The 20,815-nt window shown below is 38.9% G+C and overlaps 1 protein-coding gene across 1 annotated transcript; it reads left to right on the forward strand.

The window, feature by feature from the left end:
- The first annotated feature begins 685 nt into the window (after positions 1-685).
- Positions 686-20,567, forward strand: LOC307005717 (lipid scramblase CLPTM1L-like). Its single transcript, XM_079626111.1, has 17 exons — positions 686-1,221; positions 1,308-1,402; positions 4,585-4,759; positions 6,816-6,937; positions 7,037-7,124; positions 7,228-7,345; positions 7,482-7,576; positions 7,670-7,754; positions 7,860-7,963; positions 8,067-8,111; positions 8,205-8,255; positions 8,380-8,462; positions 9,053-9,087; positions 9,190-9,245; positions 9,345-9,389; positions 15,395-15,510; positions 19,725-20,567. Exons 1-17 carry the CDS (start codon positions 1,021-1,023, stop codon positions 19,807-19,809), a joined length of 1,599 nt encoding a protein of 532 aa, XP_079482237.1. The 5' UTR covers positions 686-1,020; the 3' UTR covers positions 19,810-20,567.
- Positions 20,568-20,815: the final 248 nt, after the last annotated feature.

A 20,815-nucleotide genomic window follows, 5' to 3' on the forward strand; every position in this document is an offset into this window, starting at 1 on the left:
GCACAGAAACCCGTGTATAATATAGCCTATTATATTATTATAAAAACAAAGACGATAAAGGTCTTGAATGTACAGTTAATTTATTTATTTTGCAAGCAAATTTTTAATAGCACACATTCACATACACAACTTATTTTTGAATGAATTTATGCTACAGTGCAAACTTTGTTCGGTTTTGTACTAGCTGCCTATTTATGTTCCATAAGAAATCTTTAAAAAGCTGCATGTTCCCTTGATTAAGAAATAACTTTCATATTAATGAACTTTAAACACATTATTTTACCTGATCTTCTCTGCATGTATCTAAACTTTACTAATCTTCTCTGCATTTCTCCTCTTCAGCTTCCTATAGTTATCTAATAAATGTATGTGTATTACAAATATTGCTGGGTCTTTGATGAAGTGCTTTTGCTCCTCTTTTGTAAGCGTCTGCTAAATACATACGATAAAGTATTGTTTTTGTGTGTGTGTGTGTTTTGCTTGTGCATCTATTTTTATTATTTACTTATAATTGCCTTTTAATTAATTTAAAAAAAAATGTGAGGGGTGGGGGTGGACTAATGTTTGAGAAGGGAGTAATATTTTGGCATTACTAGATGTTTTTGAACATAAAAAGACACACGCGCATATTCTCATTGCGGCCACAGGATGGCGCTCTCCGCATTCATCCCACTCAACCCTGCCCAGTGCCCTCAAATACAGTATACTAAGATGCTGGTCATACATGAGATCATGCGGTTGCATATTCGGTATTCGGGAAATTACATGTAAATGAATATCTCCGCTCCAGCCTTTGTGTTTTGATGGTTTTAGGCCTTCTGTAATTCACTGAAACATCAACTCGCTGCTGCTGCTGATGCTTTACAGCGCCTGGGATAAAGACATCATTTCCCCTCCGCGAGCGCGCAATGAATGAATGAACCAGGCAAGTGTTGCTGTGCTTTGCCAGCTAAGGGGAATCGCTAAAAGCTTTTTTTCTGCATTCGTCCCCTTACAATAACGACTTGACGTGGCGTGAAGATGTTCCCGTCGTGCTATTCTAAGCCCAAAAATGGCTCTCAGTTCAAGATGTCTTACACTAAAGTGATTTGTGGGGTGTTGGTGGTGTATGTCCTGCATACGTGCTGGGCCATGTACGGCTTCATACACACCAAACCCTGTGACAGCGCCAAAGGGGACAGCTGCGTTACATCTTATCTCACTGTCAAGCCTCGACTTCAGGTGAGTGTATCTAGTTTAACTGTCTTTGTCAAATGTATTGTTGCTTCAAAATCTTATAGTTATTAATGCGTGTTGTCTCTCAACAGCTTAGTGTCTATTCCGCTCTGGACCCCAGTGATGAAGCTGGACACAACCTGCTTTTCAAAGTGGACAGATTTGATATAAACGCCAAGTTCGAAAGGCAAGCTGACATTTTGTGGTTTGTTACCCATGTAAAATAGCATAATATTAATAACTTATTACTATATTAGGCCGTACATTAAAACTATATAAGCTACTTGTGAAGTGAATGTAATTTTTTCGAACATTAAATTAAAATGTCTTGTATTAAATGTCAAAATATGTTGCTCCATCAATATTCAATGGAAACTTTTATTTTTTTTATGCATCAGTCATACACAATTGGAGTATGAAAAGCAATATTTTCTTAAGATGTTCCTTTAACCCCATTGTACCCTATGCTGAATGTACTTAAAAGGATGATAAAATTGTATGATTTAAATAGCATATTTGATATTTGTAATAACACATTTGTAATGATGAAGTTGCAATTTAGTACATTTTAAATAGATTAACTTTAAATTAACTTGGCACACTACAGTTAAAAATATAATCAAGTACTTTACTTCTGCTATAGTATTTTAGTCAACACATCAAAATAAGTGTGCTTAAAACATGACAAAAGATTATTCAAACATGATTTAAAACATACTTTAAAGTAAAACTTCAATTAAAAAAAAAAAGTACTTAAAGGGATACTTCAGGATTTAGCATTAAGCTTTGTATCAGTAGAAAACCTGTAGTATTTTCAAATTATCGTGCTTCCCTCCCTCATGTCCCCCTGCCCTGAGACGAGAGATTTATGTATTTTTTGTCTGTAAAAAATCCTCAAATGACGCAAAAATCGTTATTTGGCGTCATCGGAGGCTTTTTTGGCCAGAGGCTAAAAACTACAGCCAGTAGAAGGCGCTAGATCCGCATGTTTTCAGCCCGCCCATAGAGGGTGGGATCTCACTCACAGAATGTACAAATAGTGTCAGCCATCTTTATTAGGAAGCTAAGCTAACAGGTTCTTATTCTGTGGAGAAAGCTGAGTAGCAGGGGTTACCATCCTCTTTTTCCCGGACATGTCCAGCCGTCGAGATCGTCCAAAATGTATGGGATTCGGCTTTTTCTTTCTGCAGTCGCCATTCATTGTTTACACGCACACCTTTTGTTTCAATCTAACTGAATTCATTCCGGTTGGTGAATCTGAATGTAGTGTTTACATGAACGCTAAACAAGTGATGGGTTAATGTGCGTTTTAACATTGCTAAGATAATTCCTGCTCCTCCGTGAGAGATACGAGACCGGTGCGTCTCACAGGTGCCGCTCATCAGTAATCACGCCACCGGCCTCGCGTCGTTCTCCCGCGGCCCTCAGCCTCGTCCTGCTCGCCACAGTAAACATAATAAATGGCGACTGTTGAACGCAAAAGCCGAATCCTGGACATTTTGGTGATCTCGAAATCCCGGGCAGACTCGTCACGGAGACTCACTAGTAGCCTAGCCTTGTTGTTTAACGGCGCTCTCTTACTGGTAGTGGTGGCTTGGGAGTGGCCTCGTACGGCAGCGAAGCAAGTGCATTCTGGGAGTTGTTGTCTTTCATCCACATAAGCCACAAATACATTTTCTGGCTTTTCTCAGTCTAGAAGGCTCCAAATTCAAAAATAATTTCACATTTCTACTACATAAATGACCCATTTTAAATACATATTCATCTTTCCAGAGGTGAAGTATCCATTTAAGAGTGTTAAGAAACATATTCCCTTAAGTGACCTTTTATTAATTCATATTATATTACAATCCCAGTTCCAGAAAAGTTTTGTAAAATGCAGTAAAATCAAGAATCTGTGATTTGTTAAATCTCTTGAACCTTTATTTAACTGACAATTCCAATGGTCAAATTAGTATTTTGTAAATATTAACACATTTTGATTTTGATGGCTGCAATCACCGGACTTGGCATGCCAGCCTCTCGTACCTCAGAGGCGAATCCATCACACTGTCTATCAGTCTCACACGTCCTCGGACTGATCCAGTGATCAAGGAGATCCAAAGCTTCATAGACATTTGAGCCCGGTAAATATAGCCGCCCCAGAACCAAAAAACAATTCCTCAGGGGAAACTTCAAACTAAGAGTCCCAAAATATATACCTGTACACCCAATCTGTGAGAATCCAGAGAAATCTCAGTCTGTGTAGGGCAGGAAACCTCAGTTGAATGTGCGTGACCTTCATCATCAAGCTACTGTATTAAAAATACATTGGAAAACCAACATCAAGAAACGCATTGTATCAGACAAGATTGGGCAAAAATCCCACTTGCAAAACTGCAACAATTAGTATCCTCAATTCCCAAATGATAAAAAAAGTGTACAGTAGTAAACATGTCTCAACTTTTCTGGAGTGTGTTGCAGCCATCAAAATTACAAACAAACTGGTCAGTAAAAAACCTGGAAATCTTTTCTTTGTACTTGTCAGTTAAATAAAGGTGAAAGAGAATCAACAAATCACAGATTCTTGATTTTATTGCATTTAAGAAACTCACAACTTTCATGGAAATGGGGTTGAATCTGTCTATATTTTTAAGATTTTAAGTACACTGCAAGTGCACATTCAATATAATTAAGCTCTCTTCTTTTTCTTAAAAAAAAATTCAACTCAAATTAAAATTTTTATTTTAGCTGTTCTGTTGTTGATGAGAACATACAGGTTTTAAATAATGAAACAATAAATAAGTATTTGGACACTTTCTGATTGGGAAATTTGTAGTTCTTTTAGTTGTTACTTATTGTTTGATGTCTCTCATATTCATTTTAATGCATTCTGATGACCCTGTCGGGTTTATTCTGCAATAACAACCGGCCGGCCGGACGTGCATTATCCCTTATGTGGCACTCTTGAGTTATGTACATGTATAAATAAAATGTTATATATAAATAAAATTGTAATTTCCCTTGCAAATGCCACTTGGTTTGATTTGAATAATAATTTAATGACATTTTTAAAAAAAATGTGGTTTAAGGGACCAGTATATATTAAAGTATCATGGTATTTACTATGTGATACCATATGATTTTCCATGTGATCCAGTACCATAGGATCACCACAGTACATTTTTGTTAGGGCTAGATGAAAATCTTATTTCCCATTTAGTTGCAGAAAGTACACTGTGGCTCAGAACTGGTGATCTGGTAAGAAATTGATTCAATTTGAGAAACTTACTTTAATATGGTTTTGAGCATTTTTTATTGTACAGTGTGTGAATACTGAAACTGCATTGTTCGGTTCCTCAGATAGCATGCAATGTTTTGTGATTAAAGGAAGGTGAGTGTCACGGTTCCTGAGATGACCCATAACAATGGGAGCGTCCATGCCGTGGTGTTTGTGCACAAAAGCGGAGCTTCGCCTTGGAAAGACAGCAGACATGTGCGTCTTGTGACCCGTCTCACCTCTCAAGTGATCCTTCTTCAGTCTAGCACCAGCACTAACCCTGAGGTATTGTAGCAAAGTATTACTGCCCACACTTCTTCAAATATTGTGGCAGTTCATTTGGCACCGTAATTACCCTTGTGAAAAAGAAGTACATTTTAGCATACTTTAAAAAGGACTGATATTTTGCGAAAATAATATGCTTTAAAAGAACATACTTGAGTGCGAACTGGATGTAATGTTTTCGGACAGTTAACTGCATGTTAGCATCATGCATTCATTATAGTTTAAATTTATATTAAATTCATTCAGTTTAACTTACGACTGCGTTTTGGACCCACTTAGGTAAGAGTTAAGTACATATTTATGTAATTTCATAATTACTTCTGTTGTGTTCTTCCGAATGTACTGACAATATACTCCTTTCATACTACAGCCATACACACATACACACTCTTCAAAAACGGCGCTTTAAAGGAACAGTTCACTTCAAAATGAAAATTCTGTCATCATTTACTCACCCTCAAGTTGTTTCAAACCTGTATGAATTTCTTTCTTCTGCTTAACACAAAGGAAGATATTTTGAAGAATGTCGGTAACCAGACAGTTGATGGACCCCATTGACATCCATAGTAGGAAAGAAAATACTGTGGAAGTCAATAGGGTCCATCAACTGGTTACCGTCATTCTTCAAAATATCTTCCTTTGTGTTCAGCAGAAGAAAGAAATTCATACAGGTTTGAAACAACTTAAAGGAGAACTCCGGTCAGTTTTAACATTGAGCTCATTTTTTTGTAAATTTTGAGTGCTATCAATACAGAGAACAACGACAAAAATCGGTGTTGCCTACACCGTGTTATCCTCTTTTTAAAATTTGCACCCTGTTGACTTCAATGGGGCAAGTTTTAAACCTGCTTTTAGCCTCTTAACATCCTTGATGTGTCATACAAGTGCCCAGCCATGTGAGTGATTCTTTTAGAGTTAACACGGTGAATCTGACTGCATTAGATGTGAAAGATATTAATAAAAATGATGTTATATCAGCCAGCGCACATACCTGTATTTAGTTCCTGTTTTCGGTCGAAGTCCAAAGTAGTCGATTGTCGAGTTCACGCGTGTTATCATAGGTAACTAAACCTATGCGCGTGAACTCGACAATCGACTACTTTGGACTTCGACCGAAAACAGGAACTAAATACAGGTATGTGCGCTGGCTGATATAACATCATTTTTATTCATATCTTTCACATCTACTGCAGTCAGATTCACTCGTGTTCACTCTGAAGGAATCATCTAACATGGCTGGGCACTTGTATGACACATCAAGGATGTTAAGAGGCTAAAATAAAAGCAGGTTTAAAACTTGCCCCATGGAAGTCAACAGGGTGCAAATTTTAAAAAGAGGATAACACGGTGTAGGCAACACTGATTTTTGTTGTTGTTCTCTGTATTGACAGCACTCCAAATTTACTAAAAAATGAGCTCAATGTTAAAATTGACTGGAGTTCTCCTTTAAGGGCGAGTAAATTATGACAGAATTGTCATTTTGAAGTGAACTGTTCCTTTAAATCTCTTGAAAAACTAAAAGACGTAAATTAAATTTGTACATATTCGAAATGAAAGATATAGATTGTACTGAATGTCAGCTTGCTTATTTTGCTCAGGAAAACGATTTATTACGGTAAGCCCACATGTACTTTTAGCAATAAACTGCTTCTAACCTCATCTCTAGAGCTGTAGTTCCAACCACGCTGTTTGTGAATGTTCATTGGAACTATGGTTTCGTTGAACTATGCTGCTAATGACTGAACTTGTGACCATAGTTGGCTAATGCTGCTTTTGGGAAAGCACACTTGCATAAGAGCATCATCTAAATGCATAAAATTGTCGGGGTTGTCAACTTTACATACAGTACAGCAAAGTGAAGTAGTATCTTACTTCATCAGTCCATGAAAACATGTACTAAATGAATATACCCTACTTCAAATCAGTTCATATGCTGTAGAAAAAATCTTAACTGATTATATAAACACGGTAAATTAAGTTTAGTTGACTAAAATCAAAAATGCATCATGACAGATGTGAAGGGATAACTTGAATGTGGATACTTTCCTGTGTAAAGGCACCAGAAGAGCAGCAGATTGTTTCTTACTGGAAATCACGACTTCCCTTGAACGTAATGAATGAGGATTTCACCTTCAACAGTGCTGCGGTGCCCAGCGACCTTCGCCGCTATATGAAAATGTGAGTTATTATCTGAAACCTTGATGTGTGTGTGTATCTGTGTCTTATCTCACCTGGAATTCAAACACTGTTTGTTTTCCTTTCATTTTATTCCCTCAGAGTGGAAGATGGAAAAAAGGAAAAAAAGAAATTGTATCTGCCACTTTTACTGGTTGATGAACTAAGAAGCAGATTAAAGGACTTAATTGTATGTAAAAAGCAAACAAACTCATTTCTGAGATTCTATTTAAAATGTAAAAATGTAAATGCGTTCGATTTATGAATGCACGTTTACATGTTAAATTACACAGGAGATAAACAGCACCACAAAAGCAGTCCCACTGACAATATCATATGACACCATTACCTTACGCAAATTCAGAATATGGATCCACATACAAGCTGTCATATACTCACTCAAACATTTTGGTGAGTGACATACAATGCATGACATAAATGCATAAAATACAAAAATAATTCAATAACTAGATTCACAAGTTTTCTCAGATTTATGGTTTAATTCTGTATTAATCATAAGCATGTTTTTCTACTTTCTTTCTGGCAGGATTTTCGGAGCAGAATCTTGATGAAATCAAAGCCATGTTTGTTGATAGTGGGCTGCACATCTTGGCTTTGTCCATTCTAGTGCCTGCATTCCATGTAAAAATGCTTTATACAGATACCTATTCTTATGTACGTTTATTATTGTAAATGATCATTATCTTACCGATAATGGAATATTCTGTTTCGCAGCTCTCATTTGAGGTCTTTGCCTTCAAGAATGACATACGGTTCTGGCGAGAAAAGAAGAGTTTAGCTGGTATTTCTAGAAGATCAGGTACTGAATAAATAGCTGCTGTATGTTGGTGCGACAAGACGAGCCACAAATCATTTGTCGCAATTGGAAAAAAAAATGGCTATAAAATCGTGTTTGTCTCTGCAGTTGTGTGGAGGTGTTTCAGTACCGTCGTAATATTCCTCCACCTAATAGAAGAGAAATCCAGCTGGCTGATCCTGCTTCCCACTGGGATCTCGGCTCTAATTGAGGTATAAAAATAGGTGAAATGTGCTCATTTTGGACTGCTGGCGTTTATTTCTGTTTCAACCAAACATGACTTTTCTCCACTGTCATTTGTTCTTGAATTTGTAGTTATGGAAAGTGAACAAGGTCTTAGCACTTTCACCCACATTTCATGTAAGTGTTTATTACTTATACTTAGTAAGCTCACTATGGTGTTTTTAAGGAATATGCTACACACCGTACTCACTGTAATTTGTTTTCTTGAAGGATGAAAGAATGGATGATTTTGAGCGCGCAACGGAAGACTATGATTCTAAGGTGTGAACAAATTCTTTTTGAACCAAGTAGTTCATTATTAATTCATGTTTCCCGAGTTCCTATAGAATTTGTCATCTTTCTTTGACACAGTTTTTTTTTTAGTAGTTTCTCTTTACTTGTACAGGCCATGAAGTTCTTGTCATATCTGATGTATCCATTGTGTATCAGTGGGGCCATATACTCATACTTGTATCTCCAAAATAAAAGGTAACATTTTTACTTTAAAAATAATATTAATATTATGTATATATATATATATATATATATATATATATATATATATATATATATATATATATATATATATATGGAAATGTTCATGCTTTTCTCCATATATATATATGCTTACTGTAGTGGTACTGGAAAATGTGTGAATCTTTTATAAATTTGACCGACATTGAAATATTCCTGTAAATCCTCTAACTAGATAAAGAGAAATCAAATAAAACAAATAACGCTGCATATTTTAACTTAATTATTAAGCAAAATAAACATATTTGATGTTATCTAGTGTGACGTCCTTGAGCAGCAATAACAGGAACCAAATGTTTCCATGTAACTGTGTAATCAGTTCTATACATCAGCTTAAAAATTATTTTGGTCAATTCCTCTTAACAACACTGCCTCAACTCATTTAAATAAGAAAGCTCTATTTCGAATTCATCTTTCTATATAGGTCATATTTATAAAGAAAATTCACAAAAAAGGTTCACAAACTTTTTAGAGCCTCTGTAGTTTTATATATATATATATATATTAATATATTCATGTTTCGTTATGTTGTGTACTCTCAATAGTTGGCACTCTTGGATAACCAATGGCCTTATTAGTGGTAAGAGCTTTAATTAAAAAAAAGTGTTAATTAACACTTAAATACTTACTGCACAAATCATTTCTAAATAAAATTCCTCTTCTTTTTTTCCCAAACATTAAGGTGTTTATGCGTTCGGGTTTCTGTCAATGGTTCCTCAGCTGTTCATCAATTACAAGGTTTGTTTATAGGCCAGTTCTCAAATAAAGTTCAACTACAGTTGTCTTTTTCCTATAATCTTTCCTCTGAAAGTTGAAATCTTTTGCTTTTCTCCACAGTTAAAATCTGTGGCTCACCTGCAGATGTCCGTCTTGATGTATAAGGTAAGTTAGAGCGTTAATTTAATGAGAAATCGATTTTGTGTGATCTTATTGAAAACATACTGAAACTCTCAGAACTCGCAACTTTCTCCCCAGTCCAAAAAGACCATTAAAACGAAGAGGCTGTTCACATAGGATGCATTTACACTGCAGGTCTTCCTATTCCGATTTGTTGACTATGTTTTTTTGACGAACAGCTTGCATCTTCTTTTAAAAGTGACCCAAATCCAATATCTGCATTTACAATATACATTGCTGAAACAACCAGAGGTAGATGTAACTAATGACCCGGAAAAACAGGCCAAAAAGGAAGCAAAAACGGCGTGATTTGCAATGGCGGCAGATGAAATGCTAATACAAGCTTTTGCACCCCGCACCATTTTTAAAGGTCTTCAAAAAAGTAGGTTAAGCTTCCGTGCTCCCTCATTGCACCATTGAAAAGAGTCATGTGATCTGATCACAGTTGGTGTCCACCCGAGTTGACGTCATTCACCACCATCGTTTTTGCATTCCACTGCGTTGCTTTTCCATTGTTTTTCTATGTAAACATGCACTTAGCAGACGTCTTTGACTGTTGTACTTGCGGCTCACAGCATTCTAAAACCGTGGCGCTCAAGTTAAAGGAGTTAAAACACAAAAATTAACTTTAGCTTTTAAAATTTGTGTATGAATTAACATTAACACATCATCAACACCTATTTAGTGTTCAGTGACTTGCCCGCACAGTCGCAGTGAGGTATGAGGAGGAAGTATTATTTAGATCAGTGTTTCTCAACTGGTTTGGCCATGGGATCATTAAGCCGTGACTCAAATGTTTTGAAATTTGAACCAAGCTATTTTATTTCTCAAAAATGGTTGACACACACCCAAGTAACAATTTTACTTAACATACACTTAAACAGTGTTGGGGAAGCTACTCTGAAACTGTAGTTTGACAAGCTACAAGCTACTCGTAAGTTAAAGTAGTTAAACTACAGTCAAGCTACCCTTTTGGAAAAGTAGTTAGCTACACTACAAGTTACTATCAAAAAGTAGCTAGCTACATTGAAACTACTTTGATTTTTTTGAACAACGTATATTATAAATAACTGAATAAGTATCTGAGGAATGTTTTAAGTAAAATATTTAGTGTTTAAAACAATGCAATACAATTATGATTTCAAAGAGTATTGTTTTATTACACACTACACTCAAATATCTCAGACTGTTTGTCAAAAGTGCAAAATTGCAACAAATATGAACTTGGACAAATAAGGCCATGGTTAATTAACATTAGTTGTTTCTCCATCCTTCAAATCTGCCACCACGTCTTGCTCCATCATGGATTATATATGGGTGTGTCAACCCACTTCTGTACGTCAGTGAACCGTTAGCCGCAAGATGCGTGATTAAACAACAGGTGGCGGTAATGGCAAAAAATGGCTCTTTGAGGGGATCCGGATCTTGGCGATCTGTTTTTGGCTCTTTTTAAATATTTACCAGTAGTCAGTTTTAAGAAGCCAGCTTGGGGACATCTCAGTTTAGCCTGGAAATAATCACTGGGAGGAATGATGAGGTGAGATTTGTAGTCAAATAATTAAAACTCAGATATCACACACCAATATCTGAGTTTGAATTATTCTGAAATATTAATTATTACCTCATTTGTCATGTGTGGCCATAGGGTCGCACAACATCCCTCTGCTTAGACAGTGACATCACTATTTTGGATTTACCAAAGTGTGTGTATGTGTAAAGCTACGTTGACTATGTTATTCATACCTACTCACAAATAAACATCAAAAACAAAGCCGGCTGCAATGAATTTCTGTGCAAAACAGCTTTTACTACAAACACTTCCACACAAGAACATTTTGATAGAAAACAAAAAATATTTAAAGTTTTAAATACTGTAGATAAAATTAGAATAAATAAAATGAAACACAACTATCATCACACAACACCCCTGCGCTGGGTGCGCCCCTCCCCCTATAACTGTTCTGTCTCGCGGAGGAGCTAATTTGTGTGCATCTGTGTGAAACACGCATAGGAAAAAAAGGAACGACAGAAAGAACGGCTCCCCTCCAGCCGCGACTCGGCTCCAATCGTTCATGTTTATGAGCCGTTCAAAAGAATCGGTTCGTTCGCGAACGTCACGACTCTAAAAGAAGAATATCCTGGCATCGCGCTGATTCGCGCAGGCTCGACAAAACGCAATGTAGCTTTTGCTCGCGCTACACCGCTACTTGCTGCAAAAAGTAGTTAGCTACTGGAAAAGCTACACTGTTTAAAAAGCAACTGAGCTACTGCCAAGCTACTGAAAAATGTAGTTAAGTTAGTAGCGTCGCTACTTGTAGTTAACTACTCCCCAACACTGCACTTAAATTGTAAGAATTTCATTGAATTCACAGTGAATAAACAGTAAAATGTAAGGCTATTACATAGGAGTCCCAAACTAGTTTTTGTTAATACAGTAAAGTTAGTAAGTTGGTATGAGCCACAACAATCATCAAAATAACACAAATTGAAAATAAAGTTGTATTTTGGGTAACCCTTTTTGGTAATTTCATGACTTACTGACAACGTAAGTACCGTGTTTCATGCTTGTAATTGCTCAAAGTTTTATTTTATTTATTTTTTACATTGACTATGCACTCCGTGACATGACCTACCAGTTGAGAAACACTGACTTAGAAGAACTGAATATAAAATGTGTGAAAGCTCATCATATATGTTCCTGGCTGTGTGTAGCACCTACTGCTCTGCATATCCTTCAGAAGGATCTCAAAGTTAGGGCTGAAGCTTATGTTTAATATTGAATATTACAATGGCCATAAACTAAATTATGACTTTTGGGTGCAAGAAACATCTCAGGTGAAAAAATAAGATAAAATGACCTTATAATATATATATTTTTTATAGCAGAACATTAACTGTTCTCAATGGGGAAAACCAATATAACATTTCTTTTAAGTTGTTTCTACTTAATACGGAGTCTTAAGACTTAAAGCTACACTGTGCCATTTTTTAAGTTGATTCTTAGCAAAAAACACTTAGTTTCAAAATGATATGTGCTCATTAATGTATAATTACTTCTACCAACTAATCAAATATTATCGTAAGCATAGAATCTGCCATTTATAATACATACGAGTGAGTCGCTCGAATGGCGGAAGCCATGTTACGCCTCCATCTTGAAAATACATTAGCCAAAGAGGGACATACCTGGAAATTCAAGCTTCGCCTTTCGCGTTTTTACACTCAGTGGCACCGTGATGAATGCGAGGGGGAGATTACTCGCGACTGCCGGCAGATTTGAAATAATACGGCCACCGTAGGAGTTAAAACGCCCTCGGAATGGGAGGGGCTAGAAAGTAATATTCAGTTGGTAGCCATATACAATTTCACCGTGAGATGGGAGAAAATCCTACACAATGTAGCTTTAAAAGGTACACTATGCAAGAATTGAACCTTAAAGGGTTAGTTCACCGAAAAATGAAAATAATGTAATTAATGACTCACCCTCATGTCGTTCCAAGCCCGTAAGACCTCCGTTCATCTTCGGAACACAGTTTAAAATATTTTAGATTTAGTCCGAGAGCTTTCTGTCCCTCCATTGAAAATGTATGTACGGTATACTGTCCATGTCCATAAAGGTAATAAAAACATCATCACAGTAGTCCATGTGACATCAGTGGGTTAGTTAGAAATTTTTTAAGCATCGAAAATACATTTTTGTCCAAAAATAACAAAAACGACGACTTTATTCAGCATTGTATTCTCTCCCGGGTCTGTTGTCAATCTGTGTTCACGACTCCGCAGTGACGCTGCTGACGTGTTATCTGGTGCGCCCGAGTGCACGATGAGGGAGATGCACGATGTAAACAAAAAAATCTTCGCAAACATGTCTAAGGATTTCGACACAGAGGAAGGCTTGCATTTTTTTGCCCATCCATATTTATTTGAACCCGAATACTACACGGACGAGATAACACGTCAGCAGCGTCTTACGTCAGCAGCGTCACTGCGGAGTCGTGAACACAGATTGACAACAGACCCGGAAGAGAATACAATGCTGAATAAAGTCGTAGTTTTTGTTATTTTTGGACAAAAATGTATTTTCGATGCTTCAAAAATTTCTAACTAACCCACTGATGTCACATGGACTACTTTGATGATGTCTTTATTACCTTTATGGACATGGACAGTACACCGTACATACATTTTCAATGGAGGGACAGAAAGCTCTCGGACTAAATCTAAAATATCTTAAAGGACAAGTTCGGTATTTTACACTTAAAGCCCCATTTACAGATCGTATCTGATGAAATAGAACGGTTAAGATTAAACTTTGGACACATGCTGCTGTCCCGAGAATTTTGGGTTTATTTCGCTTCCCCCCCACCCCCACACAATGGTTGTCTATGTGCACTGGCAGATTCCTTCCTAAAACACATTAAACTTTCGTTTACAAAGACGTGAAACTCACCGAGGGGTCAGGGGTGTTCACTGATACGGGCCCAAAAAAAAACGCTGAAAAAGATGCATTCCAACAGGTTTTATCGTAGTTTTTGTCCAACTCCATTGATTGTATTGAGTGTGCTGTGTGAGGTACGTTATTCCTCCGCCGCTTCTTCTTCTGCTTCTTCTGTGTATTCAATGAAATGCCAGCGGTTTGCTTGCAATCGGCAAAGGTGCATTATCGCCACCAACTGGTGTCTATTATTCAAGCTCTCAACGGAAGAATCTGGGTGTGACGCGTTTGGCAAAATAGGTCCACAAACGCTAAATAAAACTAAAATTCTCGCGACAGCAGCATGTGTCCAAATTTTAATCTTAACCGTTCTATTTCATCAGATACGATCTGTAAACAGGGCTTTAAGTGTAAAATACCGAACTTGTCCTTTAAACTGTGTTCCGAAGATGAACGGAGGTCTTACGGGCTTAGAACGACATGAGGGTGAGTCATTAATGACATTATTTTAATTTTTGGGTGAACTAACCCTTTAACATAACAGCTTCAAAGTCATTTCGATGGTAAACAAACTCGTAGTAGGGCGAATTATCCCTATAGCAAAGCTGGGGGGGAACGCCGCTGGAAAAAACAGCAATGCAAGTTTGAGAGGTGGCGGCCCCGACAAATCTCGCGAGAATCACCACTTGCTTTACGGCACGACGTCAGATAAATCAACAATCTATGAAACAGACTCTATGGAAGACACTAGCACGCATTTCAGACGTGAATCATGGCAGAAATGATTGAAGTCGATGAAGAAAACGCGGTCTGAAGAGTCAAGGAAAAGAAAATGAGAAACTGACCGCGTGAGGAACCGGACAAGAGTCTCACTTGGTCAGGCTTTCACTCGTTAGCGAGAGCTAAAAAGCAGCAATGGATGCAACAGCAATGCTTACCTGGCCTTCTTGTTGATGGACTAGTAGGCATCTTCGGATGCTATCTGTGCCTGTTTGATGTCCGACGCTTTGTAACGTGTTGTGTCAGGACTCAGGAGGAAAGATAGGCTCACAGATGGAAGTTATTACAGAGGCCAGAAAGATTCACAGGGGCGATTGGCATCTCACAACTTGCAATTTATTTCCCAATCGAACTTGTGTAACTGTCACACATTCTACCGTCCACAGCATTACTTTATAAACAAAAATAGGATAAGAATGAGCATCAAACTGAAATAACCCGGCGTCGCATACATGGGGTGTTCGAGGCGCACATGCAATACAGACTGCCAACAGTTCAACAGGGCGCGCACAGCTCTTAAAGGGGCCACACCTTATTTCCATTCGCTACAGCTTCCATCCTACTGAACAGGTACCGGTATACAGGGGGAGGGGATCAGGCCGTGAGTGCAGAGACATCTCTGCGTGAGTGGTATTTACGACAGTACAAGTACTCCACAGCGACTCTAGGGGTCGCTGTTTGACAAAAACGGAATTCCTACATAGTGTACCTTTAAATATAAAGAGACTCTTTCCAAAATATATACACTGTATGATTAATTGCTTTTGCTTCACAGGGCTTGAACACATTCATCAGTGATGTGTTCAGTGGAATAATAACAACCCCTGGACCCCATCAGTTGGCATGCTTCAGAGATGATGTGGTCTTCCTCATCTACCTATATCAGCGCAGGTGGGGAAAACATACAGTTGGTGCATGCGGAATAGGATGAAGGAGTGAACAAGTCAGTCCACAAAAATCCCCTTGCAGAGTAACTTCTGCACAGTAATTCTATGTAAAAATCTTAGTAATGTACCGTAGCTACATTTTCATTAGCATGACATTAGTTCAGTTCTTTTCCTGACAGTATCCACTTTTCCGCTAACAAGTTATTTTTTTTCAGTAGGTTTCAGTAGCATTAATAAAACAACACATTCTCCTTAACTGTCCTCTATCTCTGAAGAATTGGGAGGATTCATTTTAGTTTGGATGGTTTCATCAAATGATTCACAGATTTTTTTTTCTAGTCCTTGCTGCATTTTCCAGTCATATATTAAATATTTAGTTAAATGGTTCATCATCACTATGTTTTTAGCACTCTGTTATATAAATCACTTTTTGTATTTTACTACTTGCATATAGGTTTTTAGGTTTCAGGTATATAGGTGTCAGATGAATACTTAAATACAGTTCACTACCATTCAAAAGTTTGGCATCAGTAATTGTTTTTTAAGAAATTAGCAATACTTAAGAAATTGTTGTGCAAGGACACATCAAAAGGGACAGGTAAGACATTTATGATGCAAATAAATTTTATTTTAACAAATTCTGTTCTGTTGAACTACATATTCATAAAAGAATACTGAAATTATCACTGTTTGCACAAAAATATTAAGCAGCACAACTGTGTTCAAGATAATGAAAGAAATGTTCCCTATCTGTCTGGTGTCGAAGACGGACACTAGGGGGTCGTAGTTGGGATCTCGACTCACTTCTCTGGCTAAAGAGAGAGTCTCCTCAGCCACTCTCTTCTCTGGTCCTTCAGCAATGCACAAGGCCACGACGGCTAACACTGAGGGATATATGAGGGCAACAACGGGAGCATATCCGTGAGGTCAATCCCCACGGGCCTCCCATTCCTCACTTTGCATGTTGCTCCCGAGAGTCCCGATGGAGTTCACGGATGAGTTGCTTCACATGGCGTGCCTGAATTCTCATTCAGGGTCCAGATGAGGATGAGCTGTCAATAGCAGCATCGGACATGAAAGACTCGGCCTGGGCTCCCACCCTCCGGTGCGGTGGCCCAGTCTTAGTGTGACTCTGAGTTGGCGGACATGCTTGCTCAGGCCATCGAGAGCATCGGGCTAGAGTTGAATCCTCCGTCCTGTCCCAAGCGCTATAGGTTGGATTGGTATCTGGGCTCGGAGCGCGACTCACAGCTGAGGTGCATGAGAAGCTCATGAAGTCATGGTAGGCACCTTTTACTGCCTGGTTCTGCTTTATGAGCTCTTCCACCCTCACTACCCTCAACGGTGGGGCAGCCAAGGGGTATACAGAGGTTCCACAGGTGAAGCGTGCAATTGTGATGCATTTATGCCCGCAAAATGCCGCGACCTGGCTAAATCGTACCAGACTCCCTTTTTAGGGCCTTTACGTTCACTTTGTCTCTAACAGCAAAGGCTTGCGGGGCTGCTGGACAGGCCGCCTCCACCCTGCATGCCATGGCCATCTTGCAGGTCCATCAGGCTAAACCTCTAAAAGAGGTAAACCTCTATGCACGAGGGGTATTTCTGAGCCGGGATTGATGCAGAAACTACGCAAGTCTCGCCGAAGCCCACAGCCAGGCTATGTCCCCAGGAATGCGACACAGCCCACTCATCAGGCGACCGACAAGAACATCCCGGCCAAATTTGCCCCTTGGCCTCGGTCTATCATGGCCTCCTAATCATCCCCATATACTGATTGGCTTCATTACTGTCTCCTCTCCACCAATAAGCTGGTGTGTGGTGGGTGTTCTGGCGCAATATGGCTGCCGTCGCATCATCCAAGTGGATGCTGCACATTGGTGGTGGTTGAGGAGATTCCCTAGCCTGACTTCATCATACTCATAGTCTAGTCAGAATGTGAGTCTGATACTGCTCCATAGGGCTTTGATTATGAGGCGTGTCTTAACCGAACCAGGAAAAAAAAACTCTGCACTCAATTGGATAGACCTACAACCAATCAGAGCAATGCATAGTTGTCAACAGAGCTCAACTGCACGCACGCTGGAAGAAGTAGTAAATTAATGAGTGTAAACGATCTTTGCCATTGTTGTAAAAATAATTTAAGAATTCGCGGAGTACTTACAAGCACAAATAACATTTTTGAGAGAAATACAAAAGGTGTATGTATATACGAACAAGTTCTCCATTTAGGATTAGATCTCGACAATAAAGCAAATAAATCTTCTCGCATTTGTCGGCCCTGTCTCAACTTTAGAACATGGTTGCAACGTGACTTGACTGATTTTTTTTTTAAATGGAAAGACGACGAAAGAGACCAGGCTGAAGAAGCGTGAAGAATCTGAGGCTTCAGAGAAAAGAGATCGTGAGCTCATTCCTTCCATTGGTTTTAATTGCGTCCCATCTTCTTAGCGACCATCGGAGCCAGCTAATAAATTAAACTTTTGACGAATACCGTAGGAAGGACTGCCGGCAAACACATCTTTCCGATCGACAAATGTCTTGATTGCGGTTCTCTATTCGTCTTTTAAAATTAATGCGCTGTCAATTTCTTTTATAAAAGACGCGATAGCGGAATCTAAACATCTAAATTCTCCAGCTGCAGTCATCTTTGTTGAAAACCAATTCAACCCAACCGCTCTTTGATGACGTGGTAATAACGTAACCGCAGATCATCTGTCCATCATCGATTAAAGCCCGCCCTGGCAATTTGATTGGCTCGGCCTTCTGGGAGCCGAGCATAATTTCTCCTCAACGGATCGAGGCCAGACCGAACTTCCCGACCAAAAAATGTTGTGGGCGGGGTTCGGGCTGGCACCCAGGCTAGAGATTCCCCCCTTCTATGTAAAGCGCTTTGAGGTCTCAGAAAAAAGCGCTATATAAATGTAAATGTAACGAATGTAATGTAATGATGTAACGAAATCAAGAAAGCCTCGAAGTGTCCATGACACGGATGTCCCAGGGATGGCAGAATCTGCTCTTTCCCAGGAGGTGGCAAGTTCAATGCTCTTTCCCCCGGTAGTCCCTCCTACCACAGGGACTTCTTTCCATGGGTGGGTAATTCCCGGGAGGTAAATTCATATGATGTATTCTCCACATATTAACCTCCCCTAGGGCAGGATGTGGTGTCTCTAGTGTTCTTTCTCTCGTCTGGGAGGAAGAGTGCTTCCTCAGCAATCAGGTCTAAAAACAGCTGTAATTACTTTCCTAAAAAAAAAAAAGAGAAGAGAAGAACTGAAAAGTTTATGGAAGTTTGGCTGGAGCAACATATTCCAATTGTAAGTACTGTCCTTCGGTCCCAGAGTGGTACGGAGGACTACACGGCTCACGTGGAGTGTTGGGTAGGTTACGATATTGCGAGTGCACTTGTTACCCGGCACGCAGTAGCTTGCCAACATCTGCATCGCCAGAGCCTCATAACTCAGTTCAGCTGTTGTGGCTCTTTCCATGGGGATCCCTATAGTGTTAGGATCAGACACTACATTGAAGTGACTGAAAGATAGGGAACGTCTCGGTTGCTGTTTTAACCTCCGCTCCATGATAGAGGGAACGAGACGTGGTGTCCCTCTTGCCACAACATTGGAATACCCACTGGATGGCCAGGACACACTCTCGGCTCCTCAGCACAAACCTGAATGAGTGGATGCACGGCAGCTCCTTTTATAACCGTATGTCCGGGGGAGTGGCGCACGTAAATCCCACTCGCCAAATCTCATTGACCTTTTCTGAAGTATCAGAGGAATCCAAGTACGACCCTTGGTGTCAGTCTTCAACACCTTGTCTCATTCTCTCCATCAGGGGACGGAGGTTACACCAGTAACAGAGACCTTTCTTGAACACCAAACCAGCACATTAGATGGATTTCTGAACGATGACAAGGCTGCTGAAATTATATTTTATATATATTACATTTTTAATATAATAAAATAGTAAACAGATTTTTTTATAATAGTAATAATATTTCACAACATTGACATTTTTACTGTATTTTAGATCAAATGAATGTAGACCGCAAACTTTTGAATGGTAGTAGGCCTATGCATGTATGTAAGCTTGAAGTGTACATATAGTGTACATTATCAATAGCTTTTAACTTGATACAGTTACAGAGTAGTTTTCCTGTCTTTATTGAGGATACAGTTATTAGCCATGGCTAACAAATGTTCATTTCACTGTCCTCAGGATTTATCCAGTGAGCAAGTCCAGGTCACGTGATTTCGGGGCGTCACACAGGAAGAAACCCAAAGGAAAGCTACACGAAGACTAAGCGTCCGCGACGTTCTCTGACAGCTTGCGCTCTCCATGCATGCAATACAGGAGAAATGCTAGAGCACTGAAGAAGGGCATTACAGTCGTCGAAAGTTCTGTGTATTTTTGTAACGATCCTGCCTCCTGCTGTCTGCTGCAAAATCTACACCTACTTGAACAAGCCAGAACTGATGAGAATAGCAGAGCACACCTGCTTTAGACTAAATCAGTGTGTACTATTCACTCAGGCCGATCCATCCAACAATTAAAAAGTGATGTAAGCTCTAAAAGAAACTACAGCAACACCCACCTGGGCTTTTACGTCCTTTGAAAGAATGACTGCAATGGCAAAACCTGTGATTACTAAATCTCCACAACTGTTTTTAAACGTCCAAAATAACACTCCCTAGTTGTTTTGAACAGAAATGCACATTCTACCGATTTTGAAACGCATTGAGTTAGCTGCTTTGCAGTTTTTGTTTGTTTTGCATTTGAACCATAATTGTATACACAGAAGTCCCTTTTTGACATGCTGTGCACTTCAACAGCGAATGAATCTGTTGAAAAGGTACTGACTTTTTCATTTTCTGAAATAGCAAGCTTCAGTACAGTATTTATTGCAAATGTTTAAAGAGTATCCGTCTGTCATGTGCATTATTTGGTCTTGTTTATTATGAAAGTATAATTTTACATGAAAAAAGTCAACTATACATCTGTTTGACTATATCTAGGCTTCATTTGACTTTTAAAGAATGTTTTATTAAAGTTTGACAACAGAATTATTTTCTTCTGGGTTTTTTTTTTATCTTGTTGCCTTTAAACAAATCCTCCACACACACACACACACAAAAAAGGAGATGATTTTATCTGTGTTGTGGTGTTTTCAACCATTAGTGGAAGCAGTCTGACCTGTTTAGTATGGACGCGGAAGGGAGGGAACATAATATGAATATTTGAACTCTAAACATGACGAGGACATCAGACAAACAAACCACTATATACAGACTCGAGCTAGAGTGTAAATG

Source organism: Phoxinus phoxinus, assembly GCF_949152265.1.
Source record: "Phoxinus phoxinus genome assembly, chromosome: 10".
Taxonomy (NCBI): domain Eukaryota; kingdom Metazoa; phylum Chordata; class Actinopteri; order Cypriniformes; family Leuciscidae; genus Phoxinus; species Phoxinus phoxinus.

Coding starts and splice junctions, on each gene's coding strand:
- LOC307005717 (XM_079626111.1), top strand. CDS start 1,021: ATGTTCCCGTCGTGCTATTCTAAGCCCAAAAATGGCTCTCAGTTCAAG. Junction 7,125..7,227: donor GCAGATTAAAGGACTTAATT/GTATGTAAAAAG, acceptor TAAATTACACAG/GAGATAAACAGCACCACAAA. Junction 7,346..7,481: donor ATACTCACTCAAACATTTTG/GTGAGTGACATA, acceptor TCTTTCTGGCAG/GATTTTCGGAGCAGAATCTT.